Below are 15,595 nucleotides of genomic sequence, written 5' to 3'. Positions count from 1 at the left end.
AGGCAGGTGCAAAAATACTATGGAAGTTGGGGGTCTTCCCTTGTGCTCTGTGCAATTAAGCCTAGACTAGAAGCAGATAAATCTGCCTTGCTTCTTTTAATAAAGCTTCTCAGCTTTCTGTGTGCATAAGAATGACCAGTCCAAGAAGTCTGTTGAAATGCAGATTCCTGGGCCCCACCAGGGATTTTCTATTACCTTGAGATGGTGCAAGCCCAGCAATCTGAATTTTTGTTTTTAATTTAATTCAATTTTTTTTTTTTTTTTAGCAGGCACATTATTTTGCCTTGTACTAAACTTAGTGGTGATTAAAATGCTCTCTTCTTACACTTGGATACAGCTGGCTCTATGGAAGCATTTGTTGGGACTAAAGGCACCCTAAGAACCCAAAATAATTCATCTTTTTGCAAAGGTATTCCTGCAGGTTAGAGATCAAAATGCCACTCCGGTCAGGGCACATAATGCCCGGTTTTATGCAGAACTGTGGTTAGTAGATGATTCCCACGTGTTGGTACCAATCAGCCACGCCAGGTTGGGAGCGTTCTCCCTGCAACCACCCATCACCTCCCCCCCAGAAAAAAACACTAACAAAACAAGAACAACAACGAAAACACCCCACAACCAAACCCATTTCTGGAGCACCTTCTGGCCTGGAGGAAATCAACCCAGGTGGTAACGCCCTCCCACCCCCACTTCCCTCTAGCAGAGGGCACTGATTTTGAATTTTGTTCCTGGTCCAAACCAGTCCCCAGGGTCTTCTGCAAGAAGAGCCATTACAATGGACCAAAACTTCCTGTGTGGGCAGGCACCTTACATCCATTGTCTATTATCTTCACAGCAACCCTTGCAAGGTAGATATCTTCATTTAACAGATGCTAGCGTTTAGAAACATTGTTTTAGAGTGATCTGGGTTTGAACCTGAGATGGACGCTTTCCTGCCCCTCCGCCCCCAGGCATCCAGGACTTGTCAACAGCTCTTGCTGGTGCTGGGCTCAGGTCTGGTCTGGTCTTCTCTCTCCACTCCCTCAAGCACACGGGCTGGGGGGGGGGGGGGGGGGGGGGGGGGGAGGGTCCTGACATTTCATTGCTCCCTGTCACACCCACCCAGATCAGAGTTTCAGCTAATTAAAAGCCCTTTCAGTTTGCAGGAGGAGAAAAGGTGCAGATAAAGACTGGCTAGCTAAGCAAACAAAGTCTACGGATCCTACTCGTGAAAATGTTCGAGATATAAGTGAAAAATGCAGATTACAAAATGTCAAGTATCATCTTAATTATGTAAAATCTATACATACTATACACGTGTAGTAAAACATTAGAAGGCTTTTGATTTTTTAATGTTTATCTTTGGGAGAGAGAGAGATAGAGCTCGAGTAGGGGAGGGGCAAAGAGAGAGGGAGACACAGAATCCGAAACAGGCTCCAGCCTCTGAGCTGTCAGCACAGAGCCTGATGGGGGGGGGGGGGGGGGCTCGAACCCACAAACCATGAGATCATGACCCGAGCCGAAGTTGGACAAAGTTGGACGCTTAGCCTATTGAGCCACCCGGGCGCCCCTAGAAGGCTATTTAATTAAATGTTAATAGTGGGGGTTGGAAGTAAGAATGACATTTTAAGTTTTATTTGCAAATTTTGATACAATGAACATGTTACATGTGGCCACCCTTATAGTGACATACAAAAATAGTTTCACTGCGGAAAAATCCCGTTCCATCTATTCATCTTTTCCTTCCTCCTCCTGAAATCACAACCACTGATCATTTTACTGTTTTCATAGTTTTGCTTTTCCCAGAGTCTAGTTGGAATCATACAGTATGTAGCCTTTTCAGGCTTTCAGGATTGTTTCACTTAGCATAGATTACATTTTTTATCAGAAATAAAGTTATAAAATTAAAAACTGTACAGCCTATGTGACCAGTCACTATTTACCTGTGACTCCAAAGAAAAAAAGTCACATCATTCTTTGCCGTTCAAATTACAGTACCCCTGGGGCGCCTGGGTGGCGCAGTCGGTTAAGCGTCCGACTTCAGCCAGGTCACGATCTCGCGGTCCGTGAGTTCGAGCCCCGCGTCGGGCTCTGGGCTGATGGCTCGGAGCCTGGAGCCTGTTTCCGATTCTGTGTCTCCCTCTCTCTCTGCCCCTCCCCCGTTCATGCTCTGTCTCTCTCTGTGCCAAAAATAAATAAAAAACGTTGAAAAAAAAATTTAAAAAAAAAAAAAACAAATTACAGTACCCCTATTCCCGCCCCTGGCATTCTGGGACTCCCAGGGCTGCATACACATCCCACACTGCTCCATACTGGCTCTTGCTTGTCTCCAGATCCATGAGCCCGTCTTCTTGGAGTCATTTTCCCCCCACTGTGGAGCAGACAGCATCCTCCAGGCACCATGTGAATTTCTCAGGCTCTTTCACCTTTGGCCACAGACCCTTTCCTCATTCCCCCACAATCCTAACAGACTTAGTTATACATAGTTAAGACTTTGCTGAAATTTGGGGAATAACGGAAGGAAGCACAACACAGAGAACGATTTATATTTGCTCCTAGACAAGGTCGTTCAGCCTCCTGGATCCTTCTTCAGGTCTTCCGTGCTTTGCTCCCAGCCATAGACTATTTCAAGGGCCAGCTCACCTCTGCACTATAAAAATCCCTGGAGAGGTCAACCTGTAGAGGGACCAACAACCAGGAGGCCCCAGAAGACAGGAAACATCCAGTAGCAAAGCCCAAGGCCTATATACCATATCCTCATTTTCCTCACTTCCTGGATTAGAGTCTTTGCAGGCTGAGTAGCAGCAAGGACAGCCAGGGACAGGGATATAGTCATGTCCCAACGTCACCAAATGGTCCTGGCCATGTGGCTCTGTGCCAAGCAGATCCAGTCCCTTTTTACGTTGTTGCAAATGTGAGGGGCGTGTCTGTCCTGCACCCCCTTCATTGATACTCTGCTTTAGCAAACTATGGCTCAGGAAGAAAGCACGTGACTATAAAATAAATAAAAATACACAGGCATGGGGTAGTCTAAATCCACACAGAGAAAAGTCCAGAGTCTCACAGAGGAGGGACAGTCTAGTAAAACCCACACCCAAATTAAGTTATTGAACTGACCACTCAATTTATTTGTCTGAAACTTCACCCTTGAATGCTTGAGAACTTTTCCCAAGCTTCTATTTGCTTAACTTAGGCACAACTAAAAGGCTCACAGCAAAGAGCAGGGGGGGGGGGGGGGGGGGGGGGGGGGGGGGGGGGGGGATATGTTCAGAGGGTGGTCTCCTGGCCAGTAAAGTCAGCACCAAGGAAATTGTTAGCAATGCAAATTAGCCGACCCACTACCGACCTACCCAATCAGAAGCTCTGGGGTGGGTTCACCATTTTCAGAGCCCGTGATTCAGGTGCAGTTTACAGTGGGAACCACTGGTCTATCAGATTCTAAAGTAAACCACTTCCTTGAAGGCAAAAAAAAAAACCTGCTGCTTACTTTCAAACAGTGATTTTTTTCCAACTCAGTACATTGTGGGATCTAAATCCTCTGAGATCCAGGCTCAGCCTGGGTCACACTACTTCAGAGTATTGTTAAACAACTAAGGTTGTTGACATTAATTCAAAAGCTTGAAGAAAATTTTTTAAATCAATGACAAAGGAGAGAATGTATAATTTGATTTGGTTTATAGAGAAATAATAATTATAATTATTTATATAATGCATTCACCACTGTAAAATGTTGAAATAGCATGCTACTTAAAAAATACGTTATTGGGTGCCTGAGTGGCTCAGTCAGTTGAACATACAACTTCAACTCAGGTCACAAGCTCTGCGTTGGTGAATTCAAGCCCTGCATTGGGGCCCCCTTCAGATCCTCTGTCCCCCTCTCTCTGCCCCTGCCCCGCTCGCTCTGTCTCTCTCAAAATAAGTACACTTAAAAAATACACTATTGACATCTTTTAAAAAATATATCAGATGAGCTTTGTTCTTCGTTCATTTTATTTTGTTACCTGTACGTGGCTGTCTCTTCATAATTTAAAGTGTAGAACATTGTGCTCCTATTATCCTTCCGCCATCCATGGCAAGATATCTCTGAAAGGGCTAACCAAAGAGAAGCTTGCTTTTTTTTTTTTTTTTTTTTTTTGCCTATTTTCACCTACACGCGACTTCTCACAGTGAGACAGCTGGTATTTAAATCTGGGAACAGTCCAGCTGCACATGCCTTTGCATGTGCTTTATGTTGTAGTAGAGGGGGAAAAAAAGGGCTCCAAAGACGGTACCAGAGAGCTGTGCATCAGGCAGTGTGTGAATAGTTGATAAAAGGAGCTGAGAGCATCCCCAGGTCTTCTTGGTTTGGCGGACACTGTTTTTCCAGGTAACACTTGGCTGCTGAAACAGTCTGTGAGCCTCAAGTGTTGAGTGAACGAGAGGCAGAGGGAGGGGAAAAATTTTGAACACAAGAAGCATAATTTATGAAGCAACTGATTATTTTAATAATCTATAATGAGGGGCGTCTGGGTGGCTTAGTCGGTTAAGCGGCCGACTTCAGCTCAGGTCATGATCTCGCGTCCGTGAGTTCGAGCCCCGCGTCGGGCTCTGTGCTGACAGCTCAGAGCCTGGAGCCTGCTTTGGATTCTGTGTCTCCCTCTCTCTGACCCTCCCCGTTCATGTTCTGTCTCTCAAAAAAAATAAATAAATGTTAAAAAATATCTATAATGAAAATAATTTAAGAAAGGCCAAGAAGTATCAAATACCAAGTTGAGCGAATGACAGAATTACATGAAACTCTTTTGCAACAATTTACGCCTGTTTGTCTACACCTGCAGCAAAGTTGCTTATACAAATCAGCCCCTGGCTCCCTCTTACTCTGTCTGTGTCTCGCTGCTGACAAATTTCAGACAGCGTCCTTCACTCTGGCTCATCTTGTCCTTAAACCTGGTTAAGGTTTAATTTAGTCTAAAGGCATTCCGTTCAGTTACATCAGCTTACAGCGGGAGATGCCCTCTGCTCTGCACTGGAAATTATTACATTGCTTCCCAATCAAACCATTCCAGCTTCACTCTCTGTGTCTCTTTCTCTTGTGCCAGGACATCTTATCTCCCATTTTCCCTCATTCCTCTGTCTCAGAGATTCCCTATAGTTCTGCAGGAAAAGGAGATGGGGCGGGGGGAGTGGTAGGCACAGGTTATATGTGAACAAACTCTAGAATCCCGAGGAGTTCCGAAGCAGCTCAAAGTTCGAGCTTTAGGGACCCTCTGTGTATCTCGGTTGGGCAGGTGGTCCTCCTTCACCCTCATCCATTCTCGTCTCCCTGCTGCTGAGCCTGGTGCTCTGCTGAGTTCTCATATGAGTAGAATCCGTGAGCACAGCCTCCCTAACTGGGGATAGAAAACGCCATCTCATTTCCTTTGTTACCCAGATTACTGCTTGGCTCCGACCCCTCCCCACATCCCAACATGGGCCCCTCAGTGGGTCCCCCAGTTCTGAAGACAGTTCCCCAAGATGTAGCCTAAAGGATGTCCTAAAAGAAGTTTCTCTTCTGCCACTCCACCTTCCAGCCGTGTTCCCTGTGCACTCAGCTCTTCACGCCATGGAACACACCCTTGCCCACAGCCCAGAGGCTGCAACAGGATAAACAGGATACCGCTGAACATTCAGGGGCAATGGAGAGGAATTGTCTTGGTGCAAATGCCTAGTGATGGTGCCCGGCATGGCTCTCCTCAGAGCTGGAGCCCAGACCCAGCCTCAGGTTCCAGCCAACACTCCACCCTTGTATCCCTCCCCTCCTCTCCACCACTTCAGCGGTTGTTCTTCAGTATTAGTTCCTAACAACCATTAGACGGAGAAGGGAAGAGAACTCCCTAAGATCCCCAGGACGAGTTCCCATTCCTTGTTTGAGAACTTTCCTTTTCCCAAAATAGTTGAGGGTAAGAGGGTCCATCCCTACCCTGTAAATCTCACCCCACTCCTTAGTGCCCAAGGGCCCCTCAGTAAACAACTACAGCAGAACAGCAACCTAGATGGGTTAGTTAGCCTTAAATTAACACTTAGTTGCAGACGCCAACAGGCTGGCCAGGCAGAGGCCCCCCCACCCCCCAGCCCAAGCCTCCTCCCTGCTCTAAACTCCTCCACCCACACTGAAGAGCTTTGCAACATGTGCGTCCTAAATCCGTGCTGAGCCAGAGATTATTTCCCCGGATTCCCCCCCACCAGTCAACAGGGTTTTGGAGGCCTCTGCCAAGCTGAATTGTGCACCACTGTTCGTATTACCTAATGCAAGGCCTAGCTCCGAGAGCAAGAGAAGTGTGCATGCAGGTTTGCGGGAAATAGGTTTCTCCAAGAGCGAATGCTGTGGACGAGATTTACGTTTTGATAACTATAGGGCCCAATCAAATGGTTTCCTCAGAACAAAGGAAAGGCTTGCCTGAAGGGTAAATTCGGCTATCCTACTCTTTCAGAGCAGAACCGTGTGAAATTATACATATATGATTTACATTTATATATAAATAGAAATAATAAATATATTTTATATATTTATACACACCATTATTTACATATACACTATAATATGTAAATGTGTATTATACATAATATGTGAACATATTTATTAGATATATTTACATGTAAACATAAATATATATAAGTAACATATTTACATATATATTTTTTTAAGTCAGAGAGTTATGACGGAAAAAACCATGGCCCAAGATTCCAACTTTTAACATTTTCCTCTATTTATGTATATAAAAACAGATAATAAAATGATAGATGCACAAGCTATGAACATTCAACTAATATAGAAAAATCTTCATTGTAAAGTGAAAGTCTCCTTTTTATAAAGCAGAAGCCCTCATCCCCACTCAAGCCTCCAGCCCTCGCTCTGCCATTGGTACAAGGGCACCCAGCTATGAGGACAAATAGAGACTGAAATCTGTCTTTCGCTATTTGCCAAGCTGTGTGCCTGGCCACTGAGCAATGTCCACTCAGAAAAAAGTGTACCTTTTCCTAATTTGTATGAGGACGCTGTATTGACTTTGAAAACATTCTTTGAATAATTCCTTGCATATCTTTCTAAAAAATTATGCACCTACCAGCACATATGAATGTATGTGTCCTTTGCAATCCCACAAAAAAACACGATACACATTATTCTGAACTTCCCTTCCTTTCTTCCTTTTTTCTTTTTCTCCTTCACCGTATTTGTGTAACTTAATAGGTGTTGGGGATTTTCATGTATCAGCAATACTGATGTGTGCTTTTTTTTTTTTCTTTTTTTTTAAGGGTCTGTGGTATTCCATTGTATGGCTTTATCAAAGTTTATTTAACTAGTTCCCTTTTAATGATTGATGGGCATTTAGGTTGTTTCCAGGTTGTTTCCAGGTTTTATTTAGTGGGGAGGCAGGAAGGATTAGGGTTATTACACAAATAACATAGTACATAGTGGTATAGTTTTATGACCATGTTGAGGATGGCAAATCCCTAGCAGTAGAATTTCTGGGTCAAAAGGCATGGAGGTTTTAAAATTTAACAGATATTAATCATCACAAATTGCATTCCCAAGAATATCCATATTTTGGTGCGCCCGCCACCCCGCCCCAGGGTATTATCACATTAAGTTTTGCCAATTTGATAAGCAGAACATATCTCATTGTTGTTTAGATGCAAATTCCTTAAAAAATAAGTCATGTTATCTGTTAGCCACTCGTCCTTTTCTGTTAGCTGTATGTTTACATGTTTTGCCCATTTCCTATTGAATTATTAATCTTTTTTTACTGAGTCGTAAGATTTCTTTGTAAATCATAACACATAGTCCTTATTGTTCTTGTGTTGCAAATATTTCTTCCAGCACGTCATTCATCTCCTGATCTTGTGCATATTCCTTTTGTTCTACAGAATTTCCAAATGTGTAGGCAGTCAGATTCATTAATCATTTTCCTTATGGCTTCTGTGTAGGTACAACTTTCTAGTGACGGTTTTTCCAGATTCAACCTAGTAAAGTTAACCAAGAACTCTTGTGCCTGATTTCAGCCCACCTGTCCTTCAAGGTAGCCCCATCCTGGCAATGCGAATGCTCTAAGGACAATAAGTGATGAACAGTGAGGTTTTTCAGAGGGCTTTTGCCTCCCGTGTCTCCTAAAAATGAATAGATCTGGAAACCAGAATTTCTCTTCAGAGCCCAGACATTCAGGGGACAGGGACACGGCCCAATGACCACGTTCCTTACATTATCAGTCACGCTTTGCTTTACTCAAGTAGCAGATGGTCGATTAAATATGATACGATTCTCACTGGGGGCTTATTGTAGGGTTTTTTCTCCTTTTTGTATTCCCTTTTGATTTTAAAAAAAATCAACCTATTATTAATATTTTATGTTTGATTTTATTTCTTGCAGGCAACTTCAAAAGATGGTCCATGACATCAAGAACAATGAAGGTGGAATAATGAACAAGATCAAAAAGTAAGTTGAACTCCATAGCACTGTATAAGCACCCATTTACATAATTAACACATCATCCCAGCCTGTGCTAAGTGGAAGAAGACAAAGTTCTCCGTTGCCTGAGTGAGGAGTTGCAAACTTTTTAGCATGTAACCCTTTCTTAACTCGTGGCCAGAGTCCATGGTGGTCAGATCTATGTTCAGGAAACATGGCAAATGAACGGGGTGATGCTCAGGGCCCTTTGCTTTCCCCTCTCATTGCAGTAAAAGTGAGCTATGCCACTTAAGATGGCAAATGTCAACAAAGACCTTTATAGAAACAGGAAAATCAGCTTCTGTAACTACGTAGTTAAGGGCCACTAGGACATGGTTGGAGAAATCCAAAAGAGAAGTTACAAGAACACAGCCCTAGCATCTTTAGGATGCCATACCTGTTTTCCATATTTCAATTTTTGTTTTTTCAGTTATAGCCTTAAAATGGAGTTAAAAAAAATTTTTTTTAATCTTTATTTTTGAGACACAGAGAGAGAGAGAGAGAGAGAGAGAGAGCATGAGCGGGGGAGGGGCAGAGAGAGAGAGAGACACAGAATCGAAAGCAGTCTCCAGGCTCTGAGCTGTCAGCACTGAGCCCGTCGTGGAGCTCGAACTTGTCAACTGCGAGATCATTACCTGAGCCAAAGTCGGAGGCTCAACTGACTGAGCCACTCAGGCACCCCTTTAAAACAATTTTTTTTAACGTTTATTTATTTTTGAGAAAGAGAGAGAACATGAGCAGGGGAGGGGTAGAGAGAGAAGGAGACAGAGAATCCCAAGCAGACTCGGTACTGTCAGTGCAAAGCCCGATGTGGGCCTTGAACCCACGAACCGTGAGATCATGACCTGACCAAAGTCAGATGCTCAGCTGACCGAGCCACCCAGGCACCCCAAAATAGTGTTTTCAGTTGGCATTTGGAGAAGGAAACTAGAATTCCAAATCTTCCTGCACATCAGAAACTCTTAAGTTTTTTTAAAAAAAGAAAATAAAAATTGTACATATCTATATTCGTCACGTAAAATCTAAATTAAGAGGAAAGGGGAGATGGTATTCCACTAAGTTTTTGTTTAAGTTCTTTTTTTCAGAAAATGAAAGTAGTCGTCATTCACTAGAAAAGAAAAAAATCAAAGAATTCAGAATTGCATAAAGTCAAAATCTCCTCCTTCCCCATGCCCCACATCAACCCACTCCAGGACAATGGACATTGTCCATTGACAATGGACTATGTCAATACGCACATATGTATATTGACATAGATGTAGCACTTACCTATACATACATACGTTTTCGTCATGAATGGTGCTATTCTCCATAAAGCATTCTACCAACCTGACTTTGCTTAGTGGTTTTACTTAATGTTATATCATGGATATCTTTGTTTGTTAGTATGTAAAAATAAACCATATTCCTTTTTGAATAGCTGATTAATAGTCTGCTATAAATCCATTATCATTCATTTAACCAGCTATGTATTGGTGGACACTTTTTATTTTTTATTTTTTTAAGTTTTATTTATTTATTTTGTGAGAGAGAGAGTGTGTGCATACACGTGAGCAGGGGAGGGGCAGAGAGAGAGGGACAGAGAGAATCCCACAGGGCTCAATCTCACAAACTGAGATCATGACCTGAGCCAAGATCAAGAGTCAGAGGCTTAACTGACTGAGCCACCCAGGCGCCCCTGGTGGACACTTTTTAAAGAGAGGGAGATGTGGGAGTTTAAACAGGCATATTCTTGGAGGGCAATTTGATAAGATCAATCAAAATTTTGTGGCCATTTCTTTCAGTTTAACTGCCATAAATAACATTTCAATAAATAGGTTTTGTGGACTTTGAGTATAGCAGAAAGCTAAATTCCTGAAATGAAATTTCTAGATCGAAGAAGTTATGCCCTTGACATTTTTGTTGATATTACCAAATTGTTTTCCAAAAATTTTGTACCACTAATAGTGTATAAAAGTTCATTGACCTATACCTTCAGAACAGAGTATGTTCAGGAGCATCTGGGTGGCTCAGTTGGTTAAATGACCAACTCTTGATTTCAGCTTCACAGGTCATGATCTTGTGGTTCCTGTGTCCCAGCCCCACACTGGGCTCTGTGCTGACAGTGTGGAGCCTGCTTGGGATTCTCTGCCTCCCTCTCTCCCTGCCCCTCCCCTGTTTGCACTCTCTCTCTCAAAATAAATAAATAAACATTAAATATATATGTATAGATTATATATAATATAAATATATGATATATATTATATATATATATAAAGAACAGAATATCTTCATTCTTTGGTCTTTGCTAAACTTGAAAGAAATCATGTTTTATGGTGTTTTTAGACTATAAAATGTAAATGAGTCTCAATATGTATAAGTGATTATCATAAAATCGTTAAAACGGTCTGCTTGTGGGGAACTGGTCATCTCCTAGAGGAGGAGACTTTGTCTGTCCTGTGGCAGGGAGAGGCATGTGATTATTTTCATTTAATACTTCTGACACATACAGAATCTCACTGAAATGAGAGAAGCCTGCGAGTCATTGTTTTAATCAATTCTAGATTAATTATCCCACAGTTGCTAGTTTTATAACACACGACTTTTCTTAATAATAGGAAGCCTCTGTATAAAATGTCTCTCTATTCCATGGTCGGTCATACTTACACAGTAGCCATGGAGCTCACATATTTTCAGACAGTTTCTATTTTTTTTTATGCCCATTGTTCCCAAAATGCACTTGTACTTGACAAATGTTTCTTCTCAGCTTGGGAAATCTGGCTGCCATAGTCATTACCCTGGGTGAAGTCAGTGGCCCTTTGGTTCTAAGGGACCTGCAGTTAAGCTCTTACTTGTTGCCAGGCAACAGGTGCTACCTTGAAAGGAGGAAGCACGGTTGAACACGCTGGTGTCCTAACACAAGACCATGACAGAGTTGTCACTGGTTCATGGCCAAATGAGAAAATAAGGACCTTGAAGCGTTGGGGGTTGGCATGCAGCTGCCAGCTGCTGAGTGAGACCCAAACCACAGCTTTTCTTCCTGGTTGGTGTTCAGTGACCAACAGCCCTTTCCTGAGTCTGTCCTTTATTCGGAGATGATAACCTTCATACATTTGGGAATATTAAAATGCCCTTTCTTTTCTTTAATGAAATGATGGCAATAATGGGGAATGGTTGGTTTTCAAAATTTTTTCTCTTTCAGGAATAGACCTGGTACCATTCCTTGTTTGTTTTTGAGGGTTTTTTTTCCCCTATAACACTGTGGATCATCTCTGTCTCTGGACCTCATCATACATCTAATGATAATATCTTCCCAGCACACCCTGTCTTGCTATGAGAATTGAATGAAATAATTGATCTGAGAACCTTGGGGCAAACAAAAAACAGAATTTCTATGCAAATATAAAAATTGTTATTTTTGAAACATTACAATTCTGGTTTATCAGGCTTATTTTTTGTAATCAGACATGAATTTCTGTGCTGCTTTTTTCCCCCCAAGGAATGAAATATGTTTTGCATGTAATGGTTACCTTATATCCTGCCTCTGTAAAAGGATGTGATGTTTTAGTAAATAAAAGCTACTGGATATAGGTTCTATTTATATATTTTTAAACTTCTTTAAGCAAATCATTCTTAAATAAAATGGGCAACTATTATTAAAAATAATAATTTACTAGAAATAGAATGGGAGGTGGTGTCAAAACTTATAAAAAGCCTAAAAATTGGGGTATATTTTTAAAATGTAATTTTAAGTTTCTTCTTGTAATGAGTAGGGAAGGATTGTGAATATTCAAACATTCTATATATGCCTAAAGATACTAAAGTAGTTTTGAGAGTGCTTGAAACAGTTCAACTTCTAAGTAAGCTAAATATCACAATCCCCACCCGGGAACCCTCACTGCTCTCTTATTTGGCTTTTTTTTTTTTTAAATAGTGCAAAAACAGTGTCAGTCCAACCTACAACCAAAGTGCTCATTATAACTAATATTTTTCTTGTTGTTTAAAGCATTGAGGTATTAAGTTATTTCTTTTAAGTTTATTTTTGAGAGAGACAGAGACAGCATGAGTCGGGGAGGGGCAGAGAGAGAGAGAGAGAGAGAGAGAATCCCAAGCAAGTCTCCGCGTCGCCAGCACAGAGCCCCATGCGGGGCTCGAACTCACAAAACCGTGAGGTCGTGACCACAGTAGAAACCAAGAGTCAGACGCTTGACTGACTGAGCCACCCAGGCGTCCTGCATTGAGTTATTTATTAAAACAGAGTTCATCTTCTATTACCATCTTATCAACCAATTAACAATTTTCTTCCCTGAAGCTCTGAACTCAGGTGACTATTCCACCACCTGACTTCACCTTTGCCAAGTCACAGCCCCGTTGTACACTGGGGAGATGAGGGAGCTAGGAGACCTCTGATCAATGGCTTCACTACATTTATAATACATTTAGTCTTTCAATGTGATGGGTCCAAAAGAAGCCATTATTCTATTAGTTATCTGTCTGTTATCTCTATATTTGCTTATATTATGGGCCTTGACAACAGTTGTCCTACCGACTGACCGTTTGTCTAATGGTTGTTATCTATAGGCTGAAAGTCAAAGCACCTCCAAGTGTTCCTCAAAGGGACTATGCCTCAGGTAAGAGTATTTCTAAAATACTTGGACTCTCGACTAATTTCATGTTCATATTTAATTCTTGAAAAGGGAACTATGTTCTACTCATTTGAAAACAAGAGGTGCCTATCCTAATGCCCAAATCTATTAAGCACTTGACTATAGTGGAGATGTAGTACTCCATCCATCCATCCATCCACTCATCTACTTATCAGACATTAAGTATTGTCCATATGCCAGGTACATACAAGATTTTAGGTGGAGATACAGTGCTAACCAAGAAAAATATAGTCTCCACACTCATAGAATTTATAGCAAAGAAGAGTATCCATTCATGATCTAAAAGCAATTAGGGTTCAGGGTGATGGGGAAGCACAAAGTTTTATGAAGGTCCTTACAGCAATGTCTAATCTAATCTGAGGTGGAGGCTGTGTAGGACCCAAGCCACCCAAGTCTGGTGACTGACCTTTTGGACCACTTTCCAGAGCTCACTGGGTCACAGAGTGATACAAACATATATATACATACATGCCCCGTCCTGACCTTTGAAACCTACCTGATCAAAAGTCAAGGGAGCTGCTTAGTTAACAAATGAGAACAAATTCATTCTTCTCTCCCAAGTTCTAAGCAAGAAAAGAAAACAGACTACACCTGCTAAGTAACCCAAGTTGTGGTAGGAAAGTCATGGAATCATGGAGTGTCAGGTTTAAAAGGAGCCCCAGGGGTCCTACAGCCTGTATCCAATCCAGTGCTTACACCTGCTCCCCCCACCATGCGCCACAAGTGAGGTCCACTTTCTGTTTGGACGTTTCCGGTGGTGACCTCCCACACCTACCTGGGCCTGTCAAGGGCAGACAGCTCCGTCAGGACACAGATGCAATCCATTTCCTAGTGGCTCCTTAAGTGTGTCCTAATGGCCACACAGCACAAGTCTGTAAACACCAAATAAAAGAGAAATAGAGTGGGTCTGTGCAACGTCAAGGATACAATTAGGAAATTAGGTCACTTGAAGGGTTTCTTCTCTGGACTCGGTAACTCCAGGTGCTTCCGCTGTTGCACACATTCTTTGACTCGTTCAACAAATATTACACAAGTGTGCCCCGCGTGGTGCTCACGCTACTAGACATGGAGTTGGGAACAAACTATAGCCCCTGACCTTAAGGTGCTTAATGACTAGTGGGGAGCAGATAATAGATAAGAAAGGCAATAAGCAGATACTCGCCTAAGGTCACACTGCTAGTGGATTGAAGCTCCCTGGCCATTCCACAAACCCCTGAGCGGTCAGAACTGAACCAGGCCCCCGTCCCTGTACCCTTGGGCCCTAATTCCCAGGGGCTGTTGTAATCATTCTTCTCCCACCACTGATGTCATTCAGGGAGGAGATCTGAGCAACTGCAAAGAGGACAGACCTCGGGACAAAGGAAGGTAGTCAGACAGAGATTCTTGGGCAAATGCCCACCACAGAAGCACAGGGTGTACCTCCCAACCCTCTGGCCACCAAAGACGGGAAATATAACACTGCTCTGCCCTTGCCTTGCTGTCCTTACCGAAGCCAGCATTCACTCGATTTTTCATCTCCCCGGCTACACTCTGACCGGCGGACCCCGCAAGGCTGACACGGGGAGAGCGGCTTGCACCATCAGTCCTGCCTCGTGCAACTAAGAATAGAGGAATAAAACTTGGACTTGAAAGTCCTTTAAGGCTGGAAAGCCCTGAAAGACCACCCAACCTTAGCTTCTCACTTAGGGATAACTGGAGCCCAGGCAGGCCAACTGGCTGCCCAAGGCCCTACAGCCAGGCGATGGCTAAGCTGGGGCTAAGCCCTCCATGTCTGCACACCCACCCCGTTAACAGGGCTCTGGGAAGGGCTGAAGGGATATTCAGACAAAGGGACTTTCTGAGATGTTAGGTATTTAGTTGCAAATCACCTCTCTTAGCCAGCCCAAATCTGCTCCCCACATGGTCACATCCCTTTCTTCTCTTGGGGTACACCCAGGGGTCCTGGACTGTCCACCGGCTGCCTCCCCCACAGTTTCTGTAGTTCTGCTTTCTGTTCCTTCCCTGCGTCTGTCCCCACCACCACATCTAGTCCAGCCTCCTTCCCTCTTTCCTGCGTGCCACTGCGGTCTTCCCACTGGTTCCCTGCATCTCACCACCGGCTCTGCATGAGGAGAAGCTGGCAGGCCCGGTGGCCCAGCGCGTGGCCTCCAGTGCTGAATCAGGGCTACAACTGAGCATGTGTCAGACCCACAGTTTGGAGCGCGTGTCTCTCAATGCTGGTCTCTGGTGCTGCTGCTGATCTGGAAAGGAAAGGCCCAATTCACACCCTTGCCTTCACCACTTCCCTCAAGCTCTTGCCACAGAGTCCTTCACCGTCCTTCCATTCCCATTCCCGAGACCCCTAGTCTGGTTCAACCTTCGTCTCTTTATGCCTGAGCTACTCAAACACCATCGTCATCAGCCTCCCTACCTCCAGCTTGTCACCGGGACCTACAGTGGCCTCTGGGGTTGGAGCGCCCCCTTGGCTGGCAACGAATCTGGTTTTGTTTTCTTCCCTGACTCTCCAGTG

General features: G+C 43.3%; 1 protein-coding gene and 1 long non-coding RNA gene across 5 annotated transcripts in view; one reads left to right on the top strand and one right to left on the bottom strand.

Moving 5' to 3' along the window:
* BLNK (B cell linker) overlaps positions 1 to 15,595 on the top strand; it is a 75,641-nt gene that overhangs the window by 16,302 nt on the left and 43,744 nt on the right. For 2 of the 3 annotated variants that reach the window (XM_007080123.3, XM_007080124.3), the window contains exons 2-3: positions 8,363 to 8,428; positions 13,001 to 13,050. In XM_007080123.3, coding sequence (XP_007080185.2) covers positions 8,363 to 8,428; positions 13,001 to 13,050 — 116 coding nt within the window. Of the gene's footprint in view, positions 1 to 8,362; positions 8,429 to 13,000; positions 13,051 to 15,595 lie in introns of those variants that run through there. The other variant, XM_042960009.1, reaches the window with a different exon arrangement.
* On the bottom strand, positions 4,654 to 15,326 carry LOC122231738. 2 transcript variants are annotated; one of them, XR_006208979.1, is made up of 4 exons: positions 15,180 to 15,326; positions 14,574 to 14,684; positions 13,862 to 13,958; positions 4,654 to 5,348 (listed from the first exon to the last, which is right to left on the bottom strand). It is a non-coding gene; the product is annotated as an uncharacterized LOC122231738 (long non-coding RNA). The 2 variants fall into 2 exon arrangements; XR_006208980.1 differs by lacking the exon at positions 4,654 to 5,348 and adding an exon at positions 9,387 to 9,548.

Source organism: Panthera tigris, chromosome D2 (genome assembly GCF_018350195.1).
Source record: "Panthera tigris isolate Pti1 chromosome D2, P.tigris_Pti1_mat1.1, whole genome shotgun sequence".
Classification (NCBI taxonomy): Eukaryota; Metazoa; Chordata; class Mammalia; order Carnivora; family Felidae; genus Panthera; species Panthera tigris.
This window is presented reverse-complemented; position numbering and strand designations above follow the sequence as displayed.